Source organism: Diadema antillarum, unplaced genomic scaffold (assembly GCF_040938485.1).
Source record: "Diadema antillarum isolate AM-2024a unplaced genomic scaffold, OU_Dant_1.0 scf00000095, whole genome shotgun sequence".
In the NCBI taxonomy this organism is placed as follows: domain Eukaryota; kingdom Metazoa; phylum Echinodermata; class Echinoidea; order Diadematoida; family Diadematidae; genus Diadema; species Diadema antillarum.
The window spans coordinates 1,321,251-1,341,805 of NW_027270984.1; the positions used below are offsets into that span (position 1 = coordinate 1,321,251).

Genomic DNA, 20,555 nt, shown 5'->3' on the forward strand with positions numbered 1-20,555 from the left:
TGCAAAGAGAAAGACAGTCTGATAGATTGCGAAAGTAGGGGAGTGGATAAGAACTTAAAATGGCAATGAACTAAACAAGAAAAGAAAACATGGTTGGATGTTGAGATTTCTTGTTCCAAAAGAACGATTATTGAATCTGAAAGTTGTTTGTATATGCGTATATAAACCGTGCATATCAAGCATTGTAGACTCCGTTATTAGTACTGTATAATACATTTACACATAACTCATGCTCTTCCTTAATGGAATGTTTGTTCATAGCTGACCGCTTAACGATTGTACAAGCTTGCACAAAGGTTTCCATGGAAACGTTCAGCCTAGTTTGTTTTACTCTGATAATTTCTTTCAAGTATACACTGAGTACTGGACTCAAATCAATTCTGATGGAACCACATGACTATACCAGCCGTTGATGGCATTGCAGCTCGCTATACAAAACCGCAATGTTTGCCCAACGGTCATACATGGGACTAATTGCTTGTATACCGATTGTTACTATTGTGTTAGGGCGATCATGTGACAGATTTTTACCTGTCGTGCGTCAACCAGCAACGTGACTCGCCTTCATGCAGAAATGTGTCCATTGCCATGATTGCCTCTGAATCCGTGCAATCAATCAATGTGCAATGGCGCCTTCGTGGCGCCTTGTATTTGTGATTGTAAGGCGCTTTCATGGCGCCATATTATTATTTCAACAATATTATTTTAGAAATATTATAATATTTACATGTACCTCAAGGAGACTATTGTGCTAGAAATATGATACTGAGCATTTGTGTATCTATTAAAGGAGACCTCCAGATGATTTTCAGATAAACAACATTTGAACAACTATAAATTAGTTATACAGAGGACAGAGTTTCAGAATTTGTGATAATTGGGATGAAGAATTAAAAAATTTAGAACAAACTGCAATGAACAAAGATGATGCATGAGTTGGGGCTCAAGGAAGCAGAGCAAAAGAAGAAGGCATGCATAGATTATACACAGGTGAACTCGCAAGCAAGCAGTATTGTAATGGAATTACACTGCTACATTTCTGAAATATGTGAACCTCCTATGTCATCATCCTTGTTCAGTGTAATTTGTTTAAGGTTTTTCAAAGTATTATTTCTCTGCTCAAGAACCACAATAAATTCCACACATCTGTACATGGAGTTGTCGATTTATGTACTATATGATGTGAAAGTATGAAAATCGTCTGGAATGTCCCTTTAAGCGACCTCTGCGGGAGCAAGTGATCTTCTGAGTTTATTTATTATAAACGTTTATATACTCTATTTCCTTTTATACAGATGGTATAATCATTTATGATATGAGTGATTAGTGCCTGTTCATTCCTGAAGACAGATTTTTTTTTTTTTTTTTTTTTTTTTTTACCACTGGTAGACTGTGAAAAAGAAATCATAAAGTTTAATTAAAACTGATTCTTCGTGTCTTTGCAAACTCTCCTCTTCTGCGATGTGTATGTACGGGGAGTCAATCAAGGCTTGTCCTCCTTTTATTCAAAGAAGACATCATCGGGTTCGTTTTCTGTCTTCTTCGGCGGAAAGTGATCACTGGCTTTCTGTGAGAAAGATTGATGAAAAATATTTGGTTAAAACATGTTAAGTTGTCCGCAACAGCGTCGAGTTTCATTTACTACAGTGTATGAAAAAGAACATTATTTTTACGCCAGCAGATTCCAACCGATTTTAGAAATAAATTTACTATTTTGGGTTTGGAAATGCCACCTTTATTGAAATTATCAATGTTTGACAAATTTGTACTATTTTGCAATTTGATCCAATCTGCTGTATTTACTATGTACATGTGTAAGGGCGGGGTTCCACTCCAATATTCTATTGGTTACTAACCAGGGGCCCGTTGCATAAAAGTTACAATTATGGTAACTTTGCCATCCAGTGGTAACTTTCATGGAATTCTTGATTTTGATTGGCTGTTGAGTATTGTTGCCATGGTAGTTACCACTGGATGGTAAAGTTACCATAATTGTAACTTTTATGCAACGGGCCCCTCTGGAATAATGTTGATAAGACCGTCGAGCCTGAAACAATCTTTCCCCTAAAGAATGTAAATTCGGCTTACGAGGCGTTTCCCCCCCCCCTAAATTTATATCCGCGTTAAACGAATCACCAATGCTATGTTGGTGTGAGATTCCCTTATTCCTTACAGTTAACTTGAGACGAGGGTAAACTTTGAAGGACAGATTCACCCAAATATATCTGTGAATTGAGTAAATGCAGCAACAGAGCACATCAATGAATGTTTGAAGAAAATCGGACCATCCGTTAAAAAGGTGTGACTTTTTTTTTAGGTTTCAGTGCCCCCATCGCTGGATTAGAAGACTTCAACAGCTTGTGTCTCTTACATACTACACGATAAAGAATGTATATTAACTATACAGAATGTATACAGAATTCAACATAAGGTAACATTATTCTAGATAGCAGATGACTTATACTTGACTTACCTCTAGCAGAAAGTAGGGGGAAAACAACAGATTACCCTATTTTATAAACATGTGTCAGTCACAAGCAAAGAGAATGTGTGCTTTTCATAAACAAATCGCATTTTATGGAAATTTTTTTATATTTTCTTTATGTCATCGTGTTGTGATTGTTACTTGTCCTTCTTAATACTGAACATACCCAATGTGGCCACGACTGGATCTCCTTGAAGAGCGCCTCGCCTGGACATTCCGTGAAAGGTGTGACTTGACGATGACCGTAGAGGGTGTAGTTTGCATTCAGCTTATTTCTGCGTTGAGAGCGTGAAAAGAGCATGTAATGAGAATAATGATGACGGTGATAATGATGATGACGAGAATGAAGACAGAACAGTAACCATAAGAAAAAATAGCGTTAAAATTTGTGCTCGACATATCGGGACGCTTCGCTACGCTGTCTGGTTTTAATTACTTTGCAACATACGATCACCCCTCCAGCCACTGAACTGAAATCTCCGTCAATAGGCCCATTTACACTTGCTTGGAAAAATCGCGATTTTTCTAAAATCGCGACATTTGGGTGTAAGTTGCTAAGCAACTACACCCAAACGCCCTCGAAACATCGCCAGAAAAATCGCCAGCCGGAGTGCGATTTTTTGAAACATCGCGAAGTTTGAGGCGAAGTTAGCGAGTGTAAACCCAAGCTGCAGAAATATCGCGATTTTTCATCACGTGACTTTCGGTCTCGGATTGCACCGGGAGTTTACGCGCGCTCCCGATCCCTCTTTGGACGGTGTAGAGAGTGCGTCGGTCACTGGCCATAGTACTAGTACACGGTATAGACAGCTGTGTACAGGTCTAAACGGCCGATCCTCGATCGGCTCGTAGTCTCTCACCTCCCTCTCCCTGATGAAACTAGTACGTGAAAACGACTACTAGTAGCAAACCTGAAGTTTTCCAACCACGTATCATCACCCCAAGACGACTTAACAAAATAATGTTCTCCCAGAAATGCGTTGATTCAGATTGTGAGAGAGCCCGTACTGCTCTGATACGCCGTTTGTGGAATACTAGTACAGGAGTTATGTAACAAGTGTGAGTTCTTGCTGTCGCCTGATAAAATACCAGTCCTAACTTCCAAGTCCTACTTCTCACTTTCGTCATATCGGCGAAATTTCATGATCCTCCTGAATGCTGCTGTAGATGAAGTTTTACACACCTACTACGTATGTGATCTATATTAATATAGCAAGCTATATAGTTTTACCGTAAGTATAACAGTCTCGAGAAGCACAAATTTATGTGTGCATTGTACTGATAAAAAGCCCTGGCTCAACGTTCCAACCAGCTAATGTGATCAAAATATACTGCACTGCATGCAGTGAAAACGAACAGAATAGCGCGCGCTTCCACTCATCTACCGTGTTGAAAAGAGGTAAATTACGCATGCGCACTACCGACCAAAAATCGCGATGTTTCGTGAAGCTCAAACTTCGCGTGCTTTTGCGCAAGTGTAAACGGTGGAACCAAAATATCGCGATTTTAAAAATCGCGATGTTAGTAAGTGTAAATGCGGCTAATTGCATGCAGTTCACACACTGGGTGATGTTCGGTATTCCAAAGGCTCATTAATCCGAAATGAAAGAATATTTGTTATCCCAGAGGTTCGTTATACCGAAACACACACTGCCATCCGTATACCATGATAAGTTCTTCAATCAAAAAATGAAGTACAGTTGTTGTTGTTGTTGTTGTTTTAAATCCTAACATTTTTGGTGTTATCACGAAAGGTTTGTTATTCCGAAGTTTCCCGAAGCCAAAACTAAAGTCACATGAAAATAAGGTTCGTTAATCCGACATGTCATTAATCCGAAGAGAAATGGAGTTCAATATTCAGATAGTTCGTTTCAATCTAAAAATGAAAAAAAAAACAAAAAAAACAAAAAAAAAAACGCGCACTGACGAATCGTCGGAATGTTTTCGGATTCACGATCCACGATAGTAGTCTATAGCGAACCTTATTCATTTTCGGACTTACGATCCTTTGCAAATAACGAACCTTAACAAAAGTGTAACCCGACCTCCCTTGTAGAGCACTCTATTCAGGCTATACCACTGTACGGTACTCACATTATTGCAGAACTCGAAACCTGTGGCCCGAATTCACAAAGGTGGTACAATTATTGAAACCATGGTTGAAACCATGGACAATTTGCATGGAGTGTCACATGGCCTATTTCGTTACGAAATCAGTCATTTCGTCGACAAAATGACCATTTCGTTGACGAAATAATAATTTTGTGGATGAAATGTTGTCATTTCGTCGACTAAAATGATTGATTTCGTAACGAAATAGGCCATGCGACATTTGGCGCTCCATACAAATTATCCATGGTTTAAACCATGGTTTCTGTACCACCTTTGTGAATTCAGGCCCATAGGTATAAGTTCTTTTGAAAGAGCCGTGTTTTATCCTCTAGATCACGGCATCGCACCTATCTCATTGTCATAGTATATATATAGGGTGACCATTTATTAAAAAAAAGCAAGAAAAAGATCAAACACCTATATCAGCAAACATGTTATATTTAGCATTGCGCCCCCCCCCCCATCAAAAAAATGGTTCGCAACCTCCATAATACTTAGATTGATTTCTGTTACATTACAGCTCAAGCAAATATTCCAGACTTGCAGTGCTATCAAAGAAGACTCTTTAAAAGAGGGTTCTGAAGATTTAATCTATACCATAGGTTTATTTTTTTGTTATCAAATGCTTAATAAAAAGATGAACTAAACATATAGGCGGTAACATCTATAACCTCACCTTGTTTGTGTATTAAGCGTGTTAAAGCACGGGAAACATTAAATAAATTTCATTACTTTTTCGCTCTTTTACGTATTCCTATGAAACTTTCCTTCTTTTCTGGTCCCGCTCTGTTCACTGAAGCCGGAATGAAATCCCCCCCCCCCCCCCCACTGTAAAATAAAGAGGATTAAAAAAAAAAAAAACTCGTTCTAGGCCTACTCACTTGTCTATAGCACATGATATAAGAGACTGGACCGCACTGATCGCCTTCTTGTTGGGAAGTTTGACCGTAAAGTTACCCATGATGGATATTCCTGTCAGAAAAGGTGTAAAGAGAAGATTTTGAAACAAAAAGTCAGCTGTCATGAGGCAAAATGCTACTTTGAGATAAATTTCGGATACACAATCACGAAACGGATACAAGGAGAAATAACAGTACCGCACTTGATGTATTATGATTAAGGTATACGAAGTATTTCGTTCATGCAATTAATTGTATTATGGGCTTATGTCGTAGCTTGCTTGTTAGCCCTTTCCAGTATATAATACAGACTTTGGGCTTCAGTATACAGCATGATTTGGAAGAAAGATCCTCATGGAAGATGCTTATTGTATCCCCCGAACAGAGTTCGGAGGATACTATGGATTTGGCCTCGTTGCGCCGCGTCCGCTGCGTTGGCGTCCGTCGCGGAGATTTTCTTTAAATTTGGCATGTCTATCTTGAGGGTATGGTAAGACGAGGAAGCCTATTGTTTTGGTGATGGCGCCCTCGCTTGTTCCGTCTTTATACATGAAAAGGTAAATTTAACAGGGTCTGCTTGTGTGTGCGACGCTGGCCTTATTTCTCGACCGATTTTTTTTTTTTTTTTTCGAATTTGGTATGTAAATGTATCAGTCAAATCTATACACCTATACCTATTGATAATGCTGCCCTCACTGTTCCACGTTTTACAGGGTCAAAGGTCACCCTGATCATGTCAAAATTTGCAAAAGTGCTTATTTATGCAATAACTTGATTGTTACTCAATGGATTTTATTCAGACTTGCTAAGGAGATGTATGGGTGGTCATTCTACATGAAGGAAACAACAGTTTGTGGTGACGGCGCCCTCAGTGTTGACTTGGAGGCCAATGCACATTTCGTGTGTGTGCTCTATCAGCCACATTTCTTATCAGATTTTCTTCAAATTAGGCAAAAAGGTGCATTATAATGAAATGAAGATGCCTATATTGTTTTTGGTGATGGCGCCCTCGCTTGTTCCGTCTTTATACATGAAAAGGTAAATTTAACAGGGTCTGCTTGTGTATGCGACGCCGGCCTAGTTTCTCGACCGACTTTTTTTTTTTTTTTCAAATTTGGTATGTAAATGTGTCATAGTCAAATCTATACACCTAAACCTTTTGATAATGCTGCCCTCACTATTCCACCTTTTACAGGGTCAAAGGTCAAAAGTTAATGCATCTGATTTCTGGAAGGTCATTAATTTTTCTATCTGTACAGCATGCAGAAACATAATCATGAATCCAATTGATTCGACAGTCATTGTTTGATTCAGAATTGCAAGTAAGACGCAGATATGCTTTCCACTCGTTTTCGTAAAAACAAGCAAGCAAACAAATTCACACTGAGCTTATGGATGAATTTTATTGTGAATATCTAAAATATTTTACAGTTACAGCATGCAGAAACATAATCATGAATCCAATTGATTCGTCAGTCATTGTTTGATTCAGAATTGCAAATAAGACGCAGATATGCTTTCCACTCGTTTTCGTAAAAACAAGCAAGCAAACAAATTCACACTGAGCTTATGGATGAATTTTATTGCGAGTATCTAAAATATTTTTACAGTTCACATATCAGAAACAATGCTGGGCACGTGAGGAACATACGAAATTTTGAGATGAACTTCCATGACACTAGATTTTAATGACGTAAAAAAGATCTATTACTAGTATAATTGGATAGATTGGTAAGCTTTAAAAAAATGATCCAGCCCGACTGGGCCCCAAAACATGCAGGGCCTAATTTCTATTAAATAAAAAGAAATTGTGGCACAACATCTAATTTTTGTGGCCCCGGGGAACCGCTAATGTCGAGCCTTTCTATCTATCTATCTATCTATCTACCTATCCATCTATTTATCTATCTATCCATCCATCTATCTATCTAAGTGTATACCAATCTATCTATCTATCTTTCTATCTACCTATCTATCTATATCTATCTATCTATCTATCTATCTATCTATCTATCTATCTATCTACCATGATTATACTTGCCTATTGATCTGAAATTGTACCACGGAGCATGAGCGCCCACCGTGTCCCATCCTCGTCCCTCGTACACTCGACCATCTTCGCCAACCAGAAATGAGTAGCCAATGTCATTCCAGCCACGATCATCCATGTGAAAATTCTAGCACAGGGTTTAAGAAAAGATGCTCCTGAAGTCACGCACATGTGACATCATCAACCTCATTATCATCATCCACGTCATCATCATCATCATCATCATCGTCATCATTGGCATCATTATCGTATGCAAGTTCCCTTTTATTTGTCACAATGTTTGTTGGCAAGGTCCTCCAATCCAGAACATAAGTTTGTATATTTAGCGAAGTCATTGTAAATGAACTTATTTTTGTACTGTTCACACTTAGTTTATTATCGATTCATATAACAGGAATTAAATCTCCCAACTCTGTTTCGTTAAAAAACAAGGCAATCGCCAAATTGTGTCTCGCCCATTCGCGCACAAGGAATTAATATTTTTTATAACTCCCAGAAGTTAATTGACCTGCTTATGACCTTTGACCTTGTGGTGACCTTCAACACCCTAAGGGACATTTACCATCCAAGTTTGGTCACAAACGGACAAAGGGATCAAAAGTAATGAGCCATAATCGAAACGCGCCATAAAAGCTTAACATTGGGCCCTAAAAATTTGTTGACCCCTTTCTGTGACCTTTGACCTTGTGATGACCTTTAACTCCCCAAGGGACATCTACCATCCAAGTTTGGTCACAAACGGACATAGGGATCAAAAGTTATGAGCCACAATCAAAACGCGCCCTAAGAACATAACATTGGGTCCTAAAAGTTTGTTGACCCCTGTCTGCGACCTTTGACCTTGTGACGACCTTCACCTCCCCAAGGGACATCTTCCATCCAAGTTTGGTCACAAATGGACAAAGGGATCAAAAGTTATGAGCCATAAACGAAATGCGCCCTAAAAACTTAACATTGGGCCCTAAAAGTTTGTTGGCCCCTGTCTGTAACCTTTGACCTTGTGGTTATCTTCAACTTCCCAAGAGACATCTACCATCACCCAGGTTTGATTGCCATTGTAGCAACATGTGCTGAGTTACGTGTGACAAGAGAGTCTTGCAAGTAAACTTTAACATATGACCTCAAATGACCTTTGACCTTATCATGTGACCTCTTACGGCACCATAACATGAAGGTACCCCAAGTGCATCCATTACCCAAGATTGATTGCCATTGTAGCAACATGTGTCGAGTTACGTGTGATAAGAGAGTCTTGCAAGTAAACTTTAACGTATGACCTCAAATGACCTTTGACCTTATCCTGTGACCTCCAACGGCACCATAACATGAATGTACCCCCAGTGCATCTATGATCCAAGTTAGGTTGTAATCCAAGCAACTTATGTGAAGTTATTTGTCAAAAGAGAGTCTTGCAGGTAAACTTTAACATAGAAAAGAGAGTCTTGCACATACTCTTTAATATATGACCTCAAATGACCTTTGACATCATCACATGACCTCCGACAACACCATACTCCAGTAACATAAAGATACCCCTAGTGCTTCTATCACCCAAGTGTGGCTGCCATTGCTTTAACAGTTGCCAAGTTATGCATCATAAGAGAGTCTTGCAGGTAAACTTTAACATTTGTGACGGACGACGGACGGACGACGGACGGACGACGGACGGACGACGGACGGACGCCATTTGGATCCCTTAGTCTCGCCTTCACCTCCGGTGGGCGAGACAAAAATTGTATATACCTTTAAAAATTTCCGCAATTCTCAGTGCCAACCAATTTCACACACAACGAAAATTATACATTCACTAATATCATAAATGCATTTCCACATACGTATAAGTATAGATATATATATATATATATGAATAGATAAATTTGTGAGTGGATGCCCGTATACAATATCTCGCTTGTACCTGTATCGACCTCATCAGCTTGCTACAGTCCTGCAGAGTGAAGCACGCGTATGTGAAGGTGTGGTGTAAGATGACGAACGGGACTGGAGTGGCCATGTCTTGGCGGGCCTTCGGCGGTCTGGCGCCCCACAGGCTGCGGGAGACTATATCCGGGCACGCCGTATCAGACGCTGTGTGAAAAGCATTTGCGTCATTACTGCTCTTCATCCTCCCCCGAAAAGTTGGTCGAATCGAAATCGGGTCATTTTCCCCTAATCGATGGATTCATTTCAATTCACAGTTAATCAAAATTATGAGAAGCATTTTCTCTTTTTTTAAGGGGGGAGGGGGAGGGGATGGGGGTTGTGTCCAAAGAAAAATAACATAACGCAAGGTGTATAAATCGTTTTAGTTACAGAGTTTTGCTGCAATGTTTGCTTACAAATCGATCATTTTTTCTTTTTTATTTACTAATTTTTTACAATTCAGGGAAACTATAGACATAAACAGATAGATACTATTGCAAAGGTATAGGCATCAACAGAAAGGTGGGTATTGATAAACAAATAGATAGGTACTGTTGATAGGCCTAGATAGACAGACAGACAGACAGACTGATAGCTTGCTTGCTTGCTTGATTGATTGATTGATTGATTGATTGATTGATTGATAGATTGGTTGGTTGATTGATTGATTGATTGATTAACTAATTAATTAATTAATTAATTGGTTGTGGTTGATTGATTGATTGATTGATTCATTCAGTCATTAATCATACAGTCATTCATTCATTCATTCATTCGTTCATTCATTCATTTATTCATTCATTCATTCATGTTAAACTCCTAGTGACTGGGAAATCTGGTGGCCCAACACTCGGTTCTGGGTTGATAAATTCAGAGTTTTTCCATGGTGTTCAGTGAATGCAAGTTCTCTTTTATTTTCTTTATTTATAAGCCTAAATGTATTTCCCCAATACTTGTGTGTATACGCGTGTGTGTGTGTGTGTGTGTGTGTGTGTGTGTGTGTGTGTGTGTGTGTGTGTGTTGTGTTGTGTTGGGGGGCAGCTGAATATACTGCTCATATACATACACACACAAACATAATTATAGGTCTATATTGTATAGAGGGTAGAGATAAGATAAGGAGAAAGATTTCATGACTGCTCCATCATACTCACCACTAACTCGTTTGATATCCATTCTCAGAAACTGTGTGTAGTGAGCAAATGAAATAAAGAGGAAAATAAATCGGTGTCAAAAATAAATGGTTTCAGTTCATTGATCGAGCAGGAGAGCCAAAAGTACGATGAGTCTATCGAGAGCTGGGTCCCATTTCATAAAATGATGTTTGCATGGCAACTACTGCTGGAATGTCAACTTCCCATTGCAACAGCCAATCAGGAAGCTGGATTCTTGTCATTACCATTTGCTGACCCAGCAAGAGTTGCTATCACTTCAGGTTTTGTTGTTGTTTTTTGTTTTTTGTTTTTGTTTGTTTGTTTGTTTGTTTGTTTGTTTTTTAAATGGGGCCCTGGAAGTGAAGTATTTTTTAACTTTATTTTATTTATTCTATAGCCTCAGGAAGTGCGTTGCTTACGCACGTCAGATATTAGAACCTGTTCATAATACAGTATTTGAAAAAAGAAGAAGATGAAACGTCAACCTAATATGATCCATCGTGCTGTTCAAGTCATGTGACGAAAAGGTAATCACGTGTAAGACACCTGCAGTAGTATCATGGTCATATGATCAGTCACGTGCAAAGAAATCACTGGAGCGAATCTTATCTCCGTATTCACCATAACGTCATCAATAAATTTTATGGAGTAAAATCGCACTAAGATTTAAAGAAAAAAAGACAAATAGAGCATGCAGTGAAAGTTTACTACACGAATGTGGATGATATTGGTCATAATGATGTGCTTTTATAATTCATAAGACTCCCCCATTCGCTCTGAACATATATTTTCACTAAATTTCTGTTTTTATAAGAATTGGAGAACAAGTCACATCAAAAGCATCAAATTAATATCCTAGTGCAACGTTAACCAGCAAAGCAACTATCCCTGTCTCTTTCGCGTTCAAGATTTAATGAACTGCAGTGAATAAAGTGATACTAAGCATAATTATGGATTTGTATACAATTATGATTCACCGAAACTGAACATAAAACAGCAAAGTTTTGACATTCTCAAGCTTCAAATGTATCATATTTTGCATAGATGGGTATCAGTCATAATTGTATACAAATAAAGTCATAAGGCCATAATAAGTTATCAATGTTTCCTCTTTCTACTCATTATTTCTCCCTCACAGCTGTTACGTTTCTTCTCCTGTACTTCCGATCTGCTTTGTATTTCATTTTTCCTTTTATCTACCCCTCCCAGCTCCCATTTCTTTCTTTCACACACACACACACGCTGTCATTCTCCATGTGGATTGAAAACACATCCAGCTGGCACAAAACTGTAAAACTGATACAGTAGTTCTGCGAGTCACGGACATGGAATACAAGCACCTGCTGCAAAGCTTGCTCGCGCACACATGACAAAACAAAACAAATCAAAATAAAACAGCGCCACCTATCATCTGCAGTGACGTCATGGTCAGCCGAGAACGCGGGGATTTCCCTAATCACAGTAAGCCAGTTCGGGGTGTATACTGTTCATGTTGTTCCCCTCTGGTTTTCGTCTAACCTCCCTCATTGAAGCCATCTCTTTGCACCCACTGCGAAGAGCAGACCGTTATTTATATAAACGACGTATGCTATTTGCGTATGACAGGATTACTGAAATTGTCTTTAGATTGTCTGTATAGTCAGCCAGCCAACTCATTCAGTCTGAGATTGAATCTCGAACAGACGCAACTCCCCCGCAGGCTTATCGTAGGAGTTTCACGTGAATAAAGGTTTATAGTTAAACAATCATCAAAGGAAACCCTGATGACGTCACTCTGCCATTTTTATGGTTATATTTAATAAAGCAATATTGGACAGAAATGACACGGTTGCGGTGAATGGCAGGAAATGAGGGGGAAAAGGTGTTTTAAACGGGCAAAGCACACAGTGACATAAGTTTTGTAACATTTCTAAATCATGATTTCACCCGGCAAAAAAAAAGTCCCGTGGATTACGCACGTAAGTTATGTAGCCAGTTGTCTTCTTCTTTAGGGAATTAGAGGCATAATTTACCATTTGCAGATGAAACAAAAACCTAGCATTAGTGCTTTAAGATTCTAAAATATAAGTTGGGGATAGAAACAACCACTGTAAAAATTTGAATCGATAAAATCGATGCTAAGTATTGACAAATATTCAAAATGTGAACAATAGTTATAATAAAAATGTTTCCAGACTAAACCGTCTACAGTTACAGTTTATTGAGAAAAATACTTATACAGTGTATCTCCTTATATTTTAGGCTTTATTGCAAAAATTTTATATGGCAGGCATGTTTTGTGCTACAACAGACCTACGCATATGCATCAAATGTGATATCTTGAACATTTTTAAAATCACTTCTCCCAAAAGTAAACAGGACCTTTAACTGAAACTAACAGCAAAATCAACCTCCAGGTGGACACAAAATACCAAACAACACAGTCATGTACACAAATATCTATGATGGCATTGTTAGTAGCAAGTGAAACTACAGTTCTCATTAAACTAGCTGGATCCCTAATGGGAAATAGTCATCAAAAATCAAAATAATGAAATGAACAGCATATGTTTTCAGTTTCATGTTTCGCATCAGACAGAAAATGAGGAAGTTGTTGTATTGCGTTTTTTTTTAAGTGTTAAATGAGGCATTTGGGTGAACATACATACTTATATACATACACACGCACGCACGCACGCACACAAACTCAGTTTGCATATAGATCCTGTCTTTTTTTTTTTTTTTACGTTGGCTTTATAACTTCACCATCAGCTAACCATGATAATGAGTGACAAATTTTACCGAATCAACGCTATGCCGGCATGCCGGATTTAAAAAAGAAATGCGCTTTCTGTACATAGGAGATTGTAGGTTTTCATGAAAATGCGATACAAAAGTACATAAGCAAAGGGTGGTAAAGCTGCTTTTGGAAATTCTCTCTACAAAATGTCACACAAAGGACTAGTCACAAACCATATCCCCCGGACAATGAGAGGTATGCTTGAAAAAATACCCCAGAAAGAAATCGTTTGCACGTTTTTGCAATTACACTTCCCTTTTCACGCTTTGGTGAAGGTGGGGTAGCTTAATTTTATCAAATCTTTTGTGTTAAGAAATCAGTATGTCACGAGATCGTAGTCTTGATTAAATACATCTTTTGGGTTAGTCTGTCTTCGTCTACTACTACTCATTCTTCTTCTCCCCTCCATTTCTTCTATTTCTTCTTTCCTATTTCTATTTTAAAGATCTCCTCCTCTTCTTCTTCTACTACCACTACTTCTTCTTTTTCCTCATCTTCTTCTTCTTCTTCTCTTCTTCTTCTTCTTCTTCTGCTCCTTCTTCTTCATCGTCTTTTTTGTTCTCCTTGTACTCATGCATGCTGTTTTAGCTCATTTCATCCAGATTCTTGCAGTCATCCAATCAACTGATTTCTACTTTTCTTTTCATTACATACATTTTGCAATAGCAGAGATAGAGAGCAGCTTATACTTTTTAGTAGGGAGCTAATCTTAGTTTGGAAATATTCTTTGTGCAGCTAGATATTTGGATCATTACGTCTTAAAAAGTACATTATAGACGATAAACTGATTGTTTGTGACTTAAACGTGCAGGCCACGCACGCTGCAGAACCGGAGGTACTGTATCTGTCAAAACGGTCAGAGTACATGGACGCCTTTACAGGTTTCTATCGAAATTAATAATCAATATACTTCATTACGAATGTTTCGCATTACTTAATTGTTATTTCCTCCACTTAATCCCCTGATGATGACGTTGGTCTCTCAGTCATCGAGACTGAATCTGACTATTAAGAGTCTGACTTAAAAAAAAAAAAAATGAATGCTGCAGGTTACTTTTCTTGAGTTTTACAGGAAACAAGAAACAGAGACACGATAACAAAGAACATTGGCAACATTGAGACAGGGAAGTCAAAACATTGATTTCTTTAATGCCTTGATGACGTTCATCTGTCGTGTAATCGAGGTTGAAATCGCACTCAAAGTCTGACTCCAAAAAAGAATGAAATGCTGCCGGTTGCTTTTATTGAATTTTACGGGAAACAAAAAAAACAGAGTACATTCGCAACAATTGTGTTATTGGGACAGGGAAGTCATAACGTTCATTCCTTACCTTTCGCAGGTCGACAGGCCGCAGTTCTCTGCCGAACGCAGGTGAAGCGGTCGAACTCCTCCATGCGACCGCCGCTAGGATTCCCCAAAGCAGGAAAACTTTGGTACGCGAAACATGGTTTGCGTAGCGAAGTGGTGATTTGAGAGTTGGTCGTGGACCGACTTGGCCAGGATACCGATCGGGAATGAGACCCACCCAAAGGAATAGAGCAGGAAGCAAGGTAAACTGCAACAAAACACCGAAGGTAAATTGCAGCGAAACACCAGGATAATGCGCCAACTCACTCAGGGTGAATAGATCTGAAGCGGGGAAAGAAAACTAAAAATCAAAGCAACTCCCTATAGTCTACTTTCAGACCATTTATTCGGAACGTTTAATGACATTACTTCACACGACATTTTGTATTATGTTTTGTTAAGCAAACGCAACCACTAATTTGGCACTGTGTCAAATGTCCTCGCTTGATACTGGCGTCGTGACATGAAATGGAATTAAATAAGATTTGGATTCTAATAGATGGATAGATACAAAAATGTCTTTATTGACGATGGAATCAATTTGCGTAAGATGTAATATTTTGCTTTGTTTCCTATATTTCCATTCCTTATTCTCTTCTTTATAAGCTCAATGTCCTTCGCTGTCTAAAAGTATGCCCACTTATGTGTATAAATCATAATATGCATGTAAATAAATGCTCGGTCTGGTCTTATTCGACTAAGGGTGTTTGCAAGAAAGTCGAGTTGCAATTAATTGAAACTTTCTTGCAACACCCCCAGAGATGCACAAAATGTATATCTCCCGGGCTTCTCCTTGTGTGTGTGTGTGTGTGTGTGTGTGTGTGTGTGTGTGTTTACATGAAATGCAAAACAGAATCAAACACAAGCAATGTCAATCAATATGGTGTACAATGAGTTGTCTGTGGAGATGACACACATTAAGCAGAAAGGCATGTGTATTCATGAAACAAAGAGTGGGAAAGAGAGGGGAGGCGAACGTAAAACCTGGTGATGATATCTTCATCGCACAATTCAATTCATTTCAATTCAATCCATTTCAATTCAATTCATTTATTTGTATGTATTTTTATAATGATTACTTACTGAATCTTTTTTTTTTTAAATCTTGATAAATGCAAGGTTATTGCTTTCTTGTATTTCATATTTTGGAAAACCCTTGGGGCTTATAGCTGGGTTTCATAGATTTTTTTATTTATTTGGTATTTCCTTTCAGAAAGGGGGTTATTTATGCTGCCAGTAAGGTATTACTCCATTTTCAAAAGTTTTATTTCTTTATTTCTGTTTGCACGGTACTTCACGTGTGCTTTCTGACAGGGTGAAGTAACCCTCGGGTATCGATTGGTTATGTTCACTATTCCGAAGCTTAGTTAATCCGTAAAGGAAATCAGGTTCATTTTTCCGAAGGTTCATTATATCGAAACTCCTTATACCTAAAGCATGTCCATTAATCCGAAAACTATTTTGTGGCGTTATTCTATAGGTTCGTGAATCCAAAAGCGAAATTAGGTTCGTTATTCCGAAGGTTCGTTAATCTGAATATGAAAAGAATGCTTGTACTAAAGAATCTCTATACGGCATAAAGGTGTGATTTCACGGAGCACGCGAACGATTTGCGAAGGACGCGAATGGCAAAATCTAGCATTCGTATTTTAGTCTGCAAAAGATCGCCAAACGAACGTGAGGGTTCGGAAGCGTCGTCAATTGTTCGCGAATGTCGTTTTTACTTCGGCGAGAATTTCAAAAAAAAATTTGATTTTTTTTGCGAACCTTTTCCGCACACTTGGTCGTGATTTGCTCGTGATTTGTTCTCGAAAGTGTCTTTAAAGCCTTGTCATATGCGCAAGACCTTCGCAAGACACGCGTGATGTTTGCAAAATGTTCGTGAAACCCCAAACAGACCCCGAAACTTTGAAAAGTGTCTCGCGTGATATGTTTCGCGAAAGTTTTTTCCGATCATTTTAAGACGTAACCGCAAACAGTGAACTGTTCGTGCACCTTTCGAGACATTCTCACAAACGTTTAGCGCATGTTTGGGGGATGTGTGACCTACGTTTTCTACCAATCAAAATCGTAACATACATGTAAACATCAAACAATTATTCACAACTATATAGTAAAAAAGAAATCAAACACTAAAGAGAAAGACATGTTTAATATACACAAAATCGCAGAATGCACTTAAAATGAATCTAAAGTATGCCTAAATTACATTTGAAACTAGAGATTATGTGTTGGAGAAACTGAAAAAAAAAATCAAAAAAATGCTTTACTAGTGGAGATATGTCCTAAGAAAAAGCAAACAAACAAACTCCAGGCACACACACAATAGAGAAATCAGAGAAAAAGAAAGAAGAACTACAGGAAAAAACAAACAAACTCCAACTCAAGACAGCTCCCACCTCTCCTTGGGTATAGTCATTTTCTCCCGTGATTATTGAAAAATTTGCATTGTTCGCATTTCCGTCGCGTGTTCTTCGTGTACGTAACATGCTGTACTTCAGCAATGATACACACATATTGACCGATTCGGGTTCGTTGAGGGCAGCAGACATTTTACGGCACAGGGCGCAGCCATAGTGGGTGTATCGGTGTGTATCAGCCGACCCCCCCTGCTCTCCCCCACCCCCGGGCAACATGTTTATCACGCACTTGTAACAAAGGTTCGCGCACTAGCAAGCATTCGCGCACTCAGTACGAGACGCCCATTGGCTAAAGCAGTTTTTCATTCTGCGCGCGTGCTAATGTAGGGAGAGGGGTGGGGGAGTGCGGGGGGGGGGGTCGGATGATACACCCAGTATGGCTGCGCCTATGCTAAAAATACACATAGCGCGTCACAGAATCGGTCAATACACCCTTTGCTTATGTATTGTTGTATCGCCTTTTAACGAAAACCTACAATCTCCTATACAGCAAGCGTATTAAAAAAAAAAAAAAACAAAAAACACACAAACAAACAAACAAAAACAAAAAACCGGCATGTCAGAATAGCGTTGATTCGGTGGAATTTGTCACTCAATTATCATGGTTAGTTGGTGGTGAAGTTATAACGGCAAAATAAAAACTAGCAAAAACAAAAACAAAACAACAACCCCAGAACAAAAATAGAATCCATATGCAAACTGAGTTTGTATGTATGTGTGTGTGTGTGTGTGTGTATTCATATATCGTCATTTTTTTAAATATATATCAAATCTATCTATTGAATCTATTCTACCCCTTAATACCACATTGTGGAAGTGCTAATGGCTCTTTGAGGAAATTGATTTTCCTGGAAAACTTCTAGAATGAAGCGTTTCAAGGACTTACTCTGTAACAGTTTCCGGTTTCACCAGTTGAGTGTACTTCTGATGATAGATAGCTATCGCTTATTTAATCACACTAACAAGTGATCATCATACGAATAATGTGCCTAATGATGATAAAACACGTAACTGTTTTCGATTCAAGCCAACTTATTCGTGTGTCCACTGCAAAAGAAAAAAAAAGTTCGACGTTGCACCTTTAAAGGTGAAAATCAATGTCACACTATTTGCACCTTTCATAAAGGTGCACGGTTATATAAAATAAGTCCTTAAAAGGACCTATTTGCACCTGTTTAAATGATTTCCAAGGTGCATTAATTTCAACCTTCAAGGTGCAAAATTGCACCCATTGTGTGGATTCAATTTTGCCCTGTAAAAGTGCACAATTTTAACACACACACACGTAGAGTACGTACATTCACACGCGCACACACACTGTACACACAAGTCTGCGTACAAACATATTCAGCGAGGAATGTAAGCAATACACATATATCACGTTGTAATTACATTATATACAGCGTCAGCTTTCTGAATGTACACACATAAAGAGAATTATAAATTTCTTGAAATTGCACAAAATTTTTACTAATTCTCAATTTGGTTTTCGAGAGAAGCATAGTACAACTCATGCTCTTCGATATTTCGTTGATAAAGTAGCTAACGCAGTTGATAGTCGTTCTCATTTAATTAGTATTTTCTTGGACTTCTCAAAGGCCTTCGACACAATTGATCACGATACTTTACTCCACAAGTTATCACATTACGGAATACGTGGGAAAGCCTTGGAGTGGTTCAAGAGTTACTTAGGAAATAGAAGACAATTTGTTACAATCAAAGACAATTATTCAGTAATAAGAGAAGTAAAACGTGGCGTTCCACAGGGAAGTTTATTAGGGCCACTATTGTTTGTTGTTTATATTAATGATTTTTTGTCAGGCATCTGAAGTACTTTCCTTTATATATTTTGTTGACGATACCAATGTCTTTTTTTTTGCCCACAATGATGTTAATTTTCTTGTTCAAAAAGTCAATATTGAATTACAAAAAGTGAATAATATTCGAAAAGTGAGAGTCAACGTGCCCAACATATTTCATACGGTATATATTTTGGCAACGAAGTCTTACGTAAAACACATCATTGTTATTCATTTATGGTTGGCTGGTCGTTGCCTTACTATTCAAAGCTGCTCAGTTCAATCTTTTGCACATGGGGCTGCAAAGTTTCACCCTTTCAGAGGGTGCTCACCTCTTATGAGGTGTTCGACTGGTATTTATCCCTAGGTTAATTTTAATATACCAAGTTGCGTCTCAGTTAGCTGCATCTTAGTTTGTCTCTTTGCTCTTGTTTTCCATGAGGGAAATTACAAAGCAGAGATTGTTGTACTTTCCGAAACGTATGAAATGACTATGGGCTACTGCCGCCCCCCCCCCCCCCTTTGGGATTTCTGTGACGTAGGAGACCGGAGGTGTCTAGTGATTATTGATTCCGAGATAATTATATATGCATATACATGTAAATGTTTGATATGTTTGAAGAATAATTCAGTGATATGGATGATTTCTTTTCCTGCCAAGCAAATGTATATCGGTAAATAGCTGATTGTTTACATTTTTTTTTCTTGTCAGTGGGAGCTCTGTCCACTTCCACTCTCCACTGCCTAGTACGTGTAGCACACGTCCTTGCTTGTTAAATAAGTTCATGTTAGGCATTGTACACGAGGCCATGGCCTTGTGTACCATCCGCAACGATGTTGATTCTGTGTCATCTGTGTTCGTGTTCATGTTCGTTTCCCTGTTCTGTGTGTGTTTCATGTTTCTCTGTACGAATTTCGGTTTCCTTTCTTCTTTTAGGTCTGCATACCCCCACGTAGCTGCTGAGCTAGGACCAGACGGGAAGCCAGCTATTAATTCCCGAATGTTTTATATTTTAACCCATGGCTAACGCAACAAATTTTGCTTTTAATTCTTTGAATAGTGATGAATTCTATAACACAGTAAGGCACTCTGAATCTGATCATGTAAATATTATTTCCAGTGTATATGAAGATTACATATCCGATAAATACAATACCTCAACACAAGAATTTGAATATAACTTTGACTCAAATGATCCAGTCCAGAGTCCATCGTGTGTTTATTTGACCGAAAATCAGTATAAAAATCGGATCATGAATACAGTTGGTGAAAAATTTTTGTTAGCTCACTTTAACATACGCAGTATTAACAAAAATTTTGATAAGTTGCGCTTACTCTTAGAAAACCCAGATCATAAATCTTGCTCCATCATAGGGTTAACAGAAACATGGCTGAACTCTAATATCAGTCATTTATTTTCTTTACCCGGATTCGAATTTGTATTTAGAAATAGAAGCGAGAGAGTTGGTGGTGGAGTTGGTTTATACATCTCGAAAAAATTTAAATATATTATACATGAGGAGATTAGTGTTATGAGCGATGTACTTGAATCCCTTTTTATTGAATTGATAAATCCACATGGAAAAAA

General features: G+C 38.3%; 1 protein-coding gene across 1 annotated transcript; it reads right to left on the minus strand.

Moving 5' to 3' along the window:
* Nucleotides 1–1,435: 1,435 nt before the first annotated feature.
* On the minus strand, nt 1,436–10,647 carry LOC139718467 (peptidoglycan-recognition protein SC2-like). Its single transcript, XM_071629938.1, has 6 exons — nt 10,621–10,647; nt 9,462–9,631; nt 7,538–7,673; nt 5,479–5,569; nt 2,652–2,760; nt 1,436–1,567 (listed from the first exon to the last, which is right to left on the minus strand). The coding sequence occupies exons 1-6, from the start codon at nt 10,640–10,642 to the stop codon at nt 1,502–1,504; spliced, it is 594 nt and encodes a 197-aa protein (XP_071486039.1). The 5' UTR covers nt 10,643–10,647; the 3' UTR covers nt 1,436–1,501.
* Between the last annotated feature and the right edge of the window lie 9,908 nt (nt 10,648–20,555).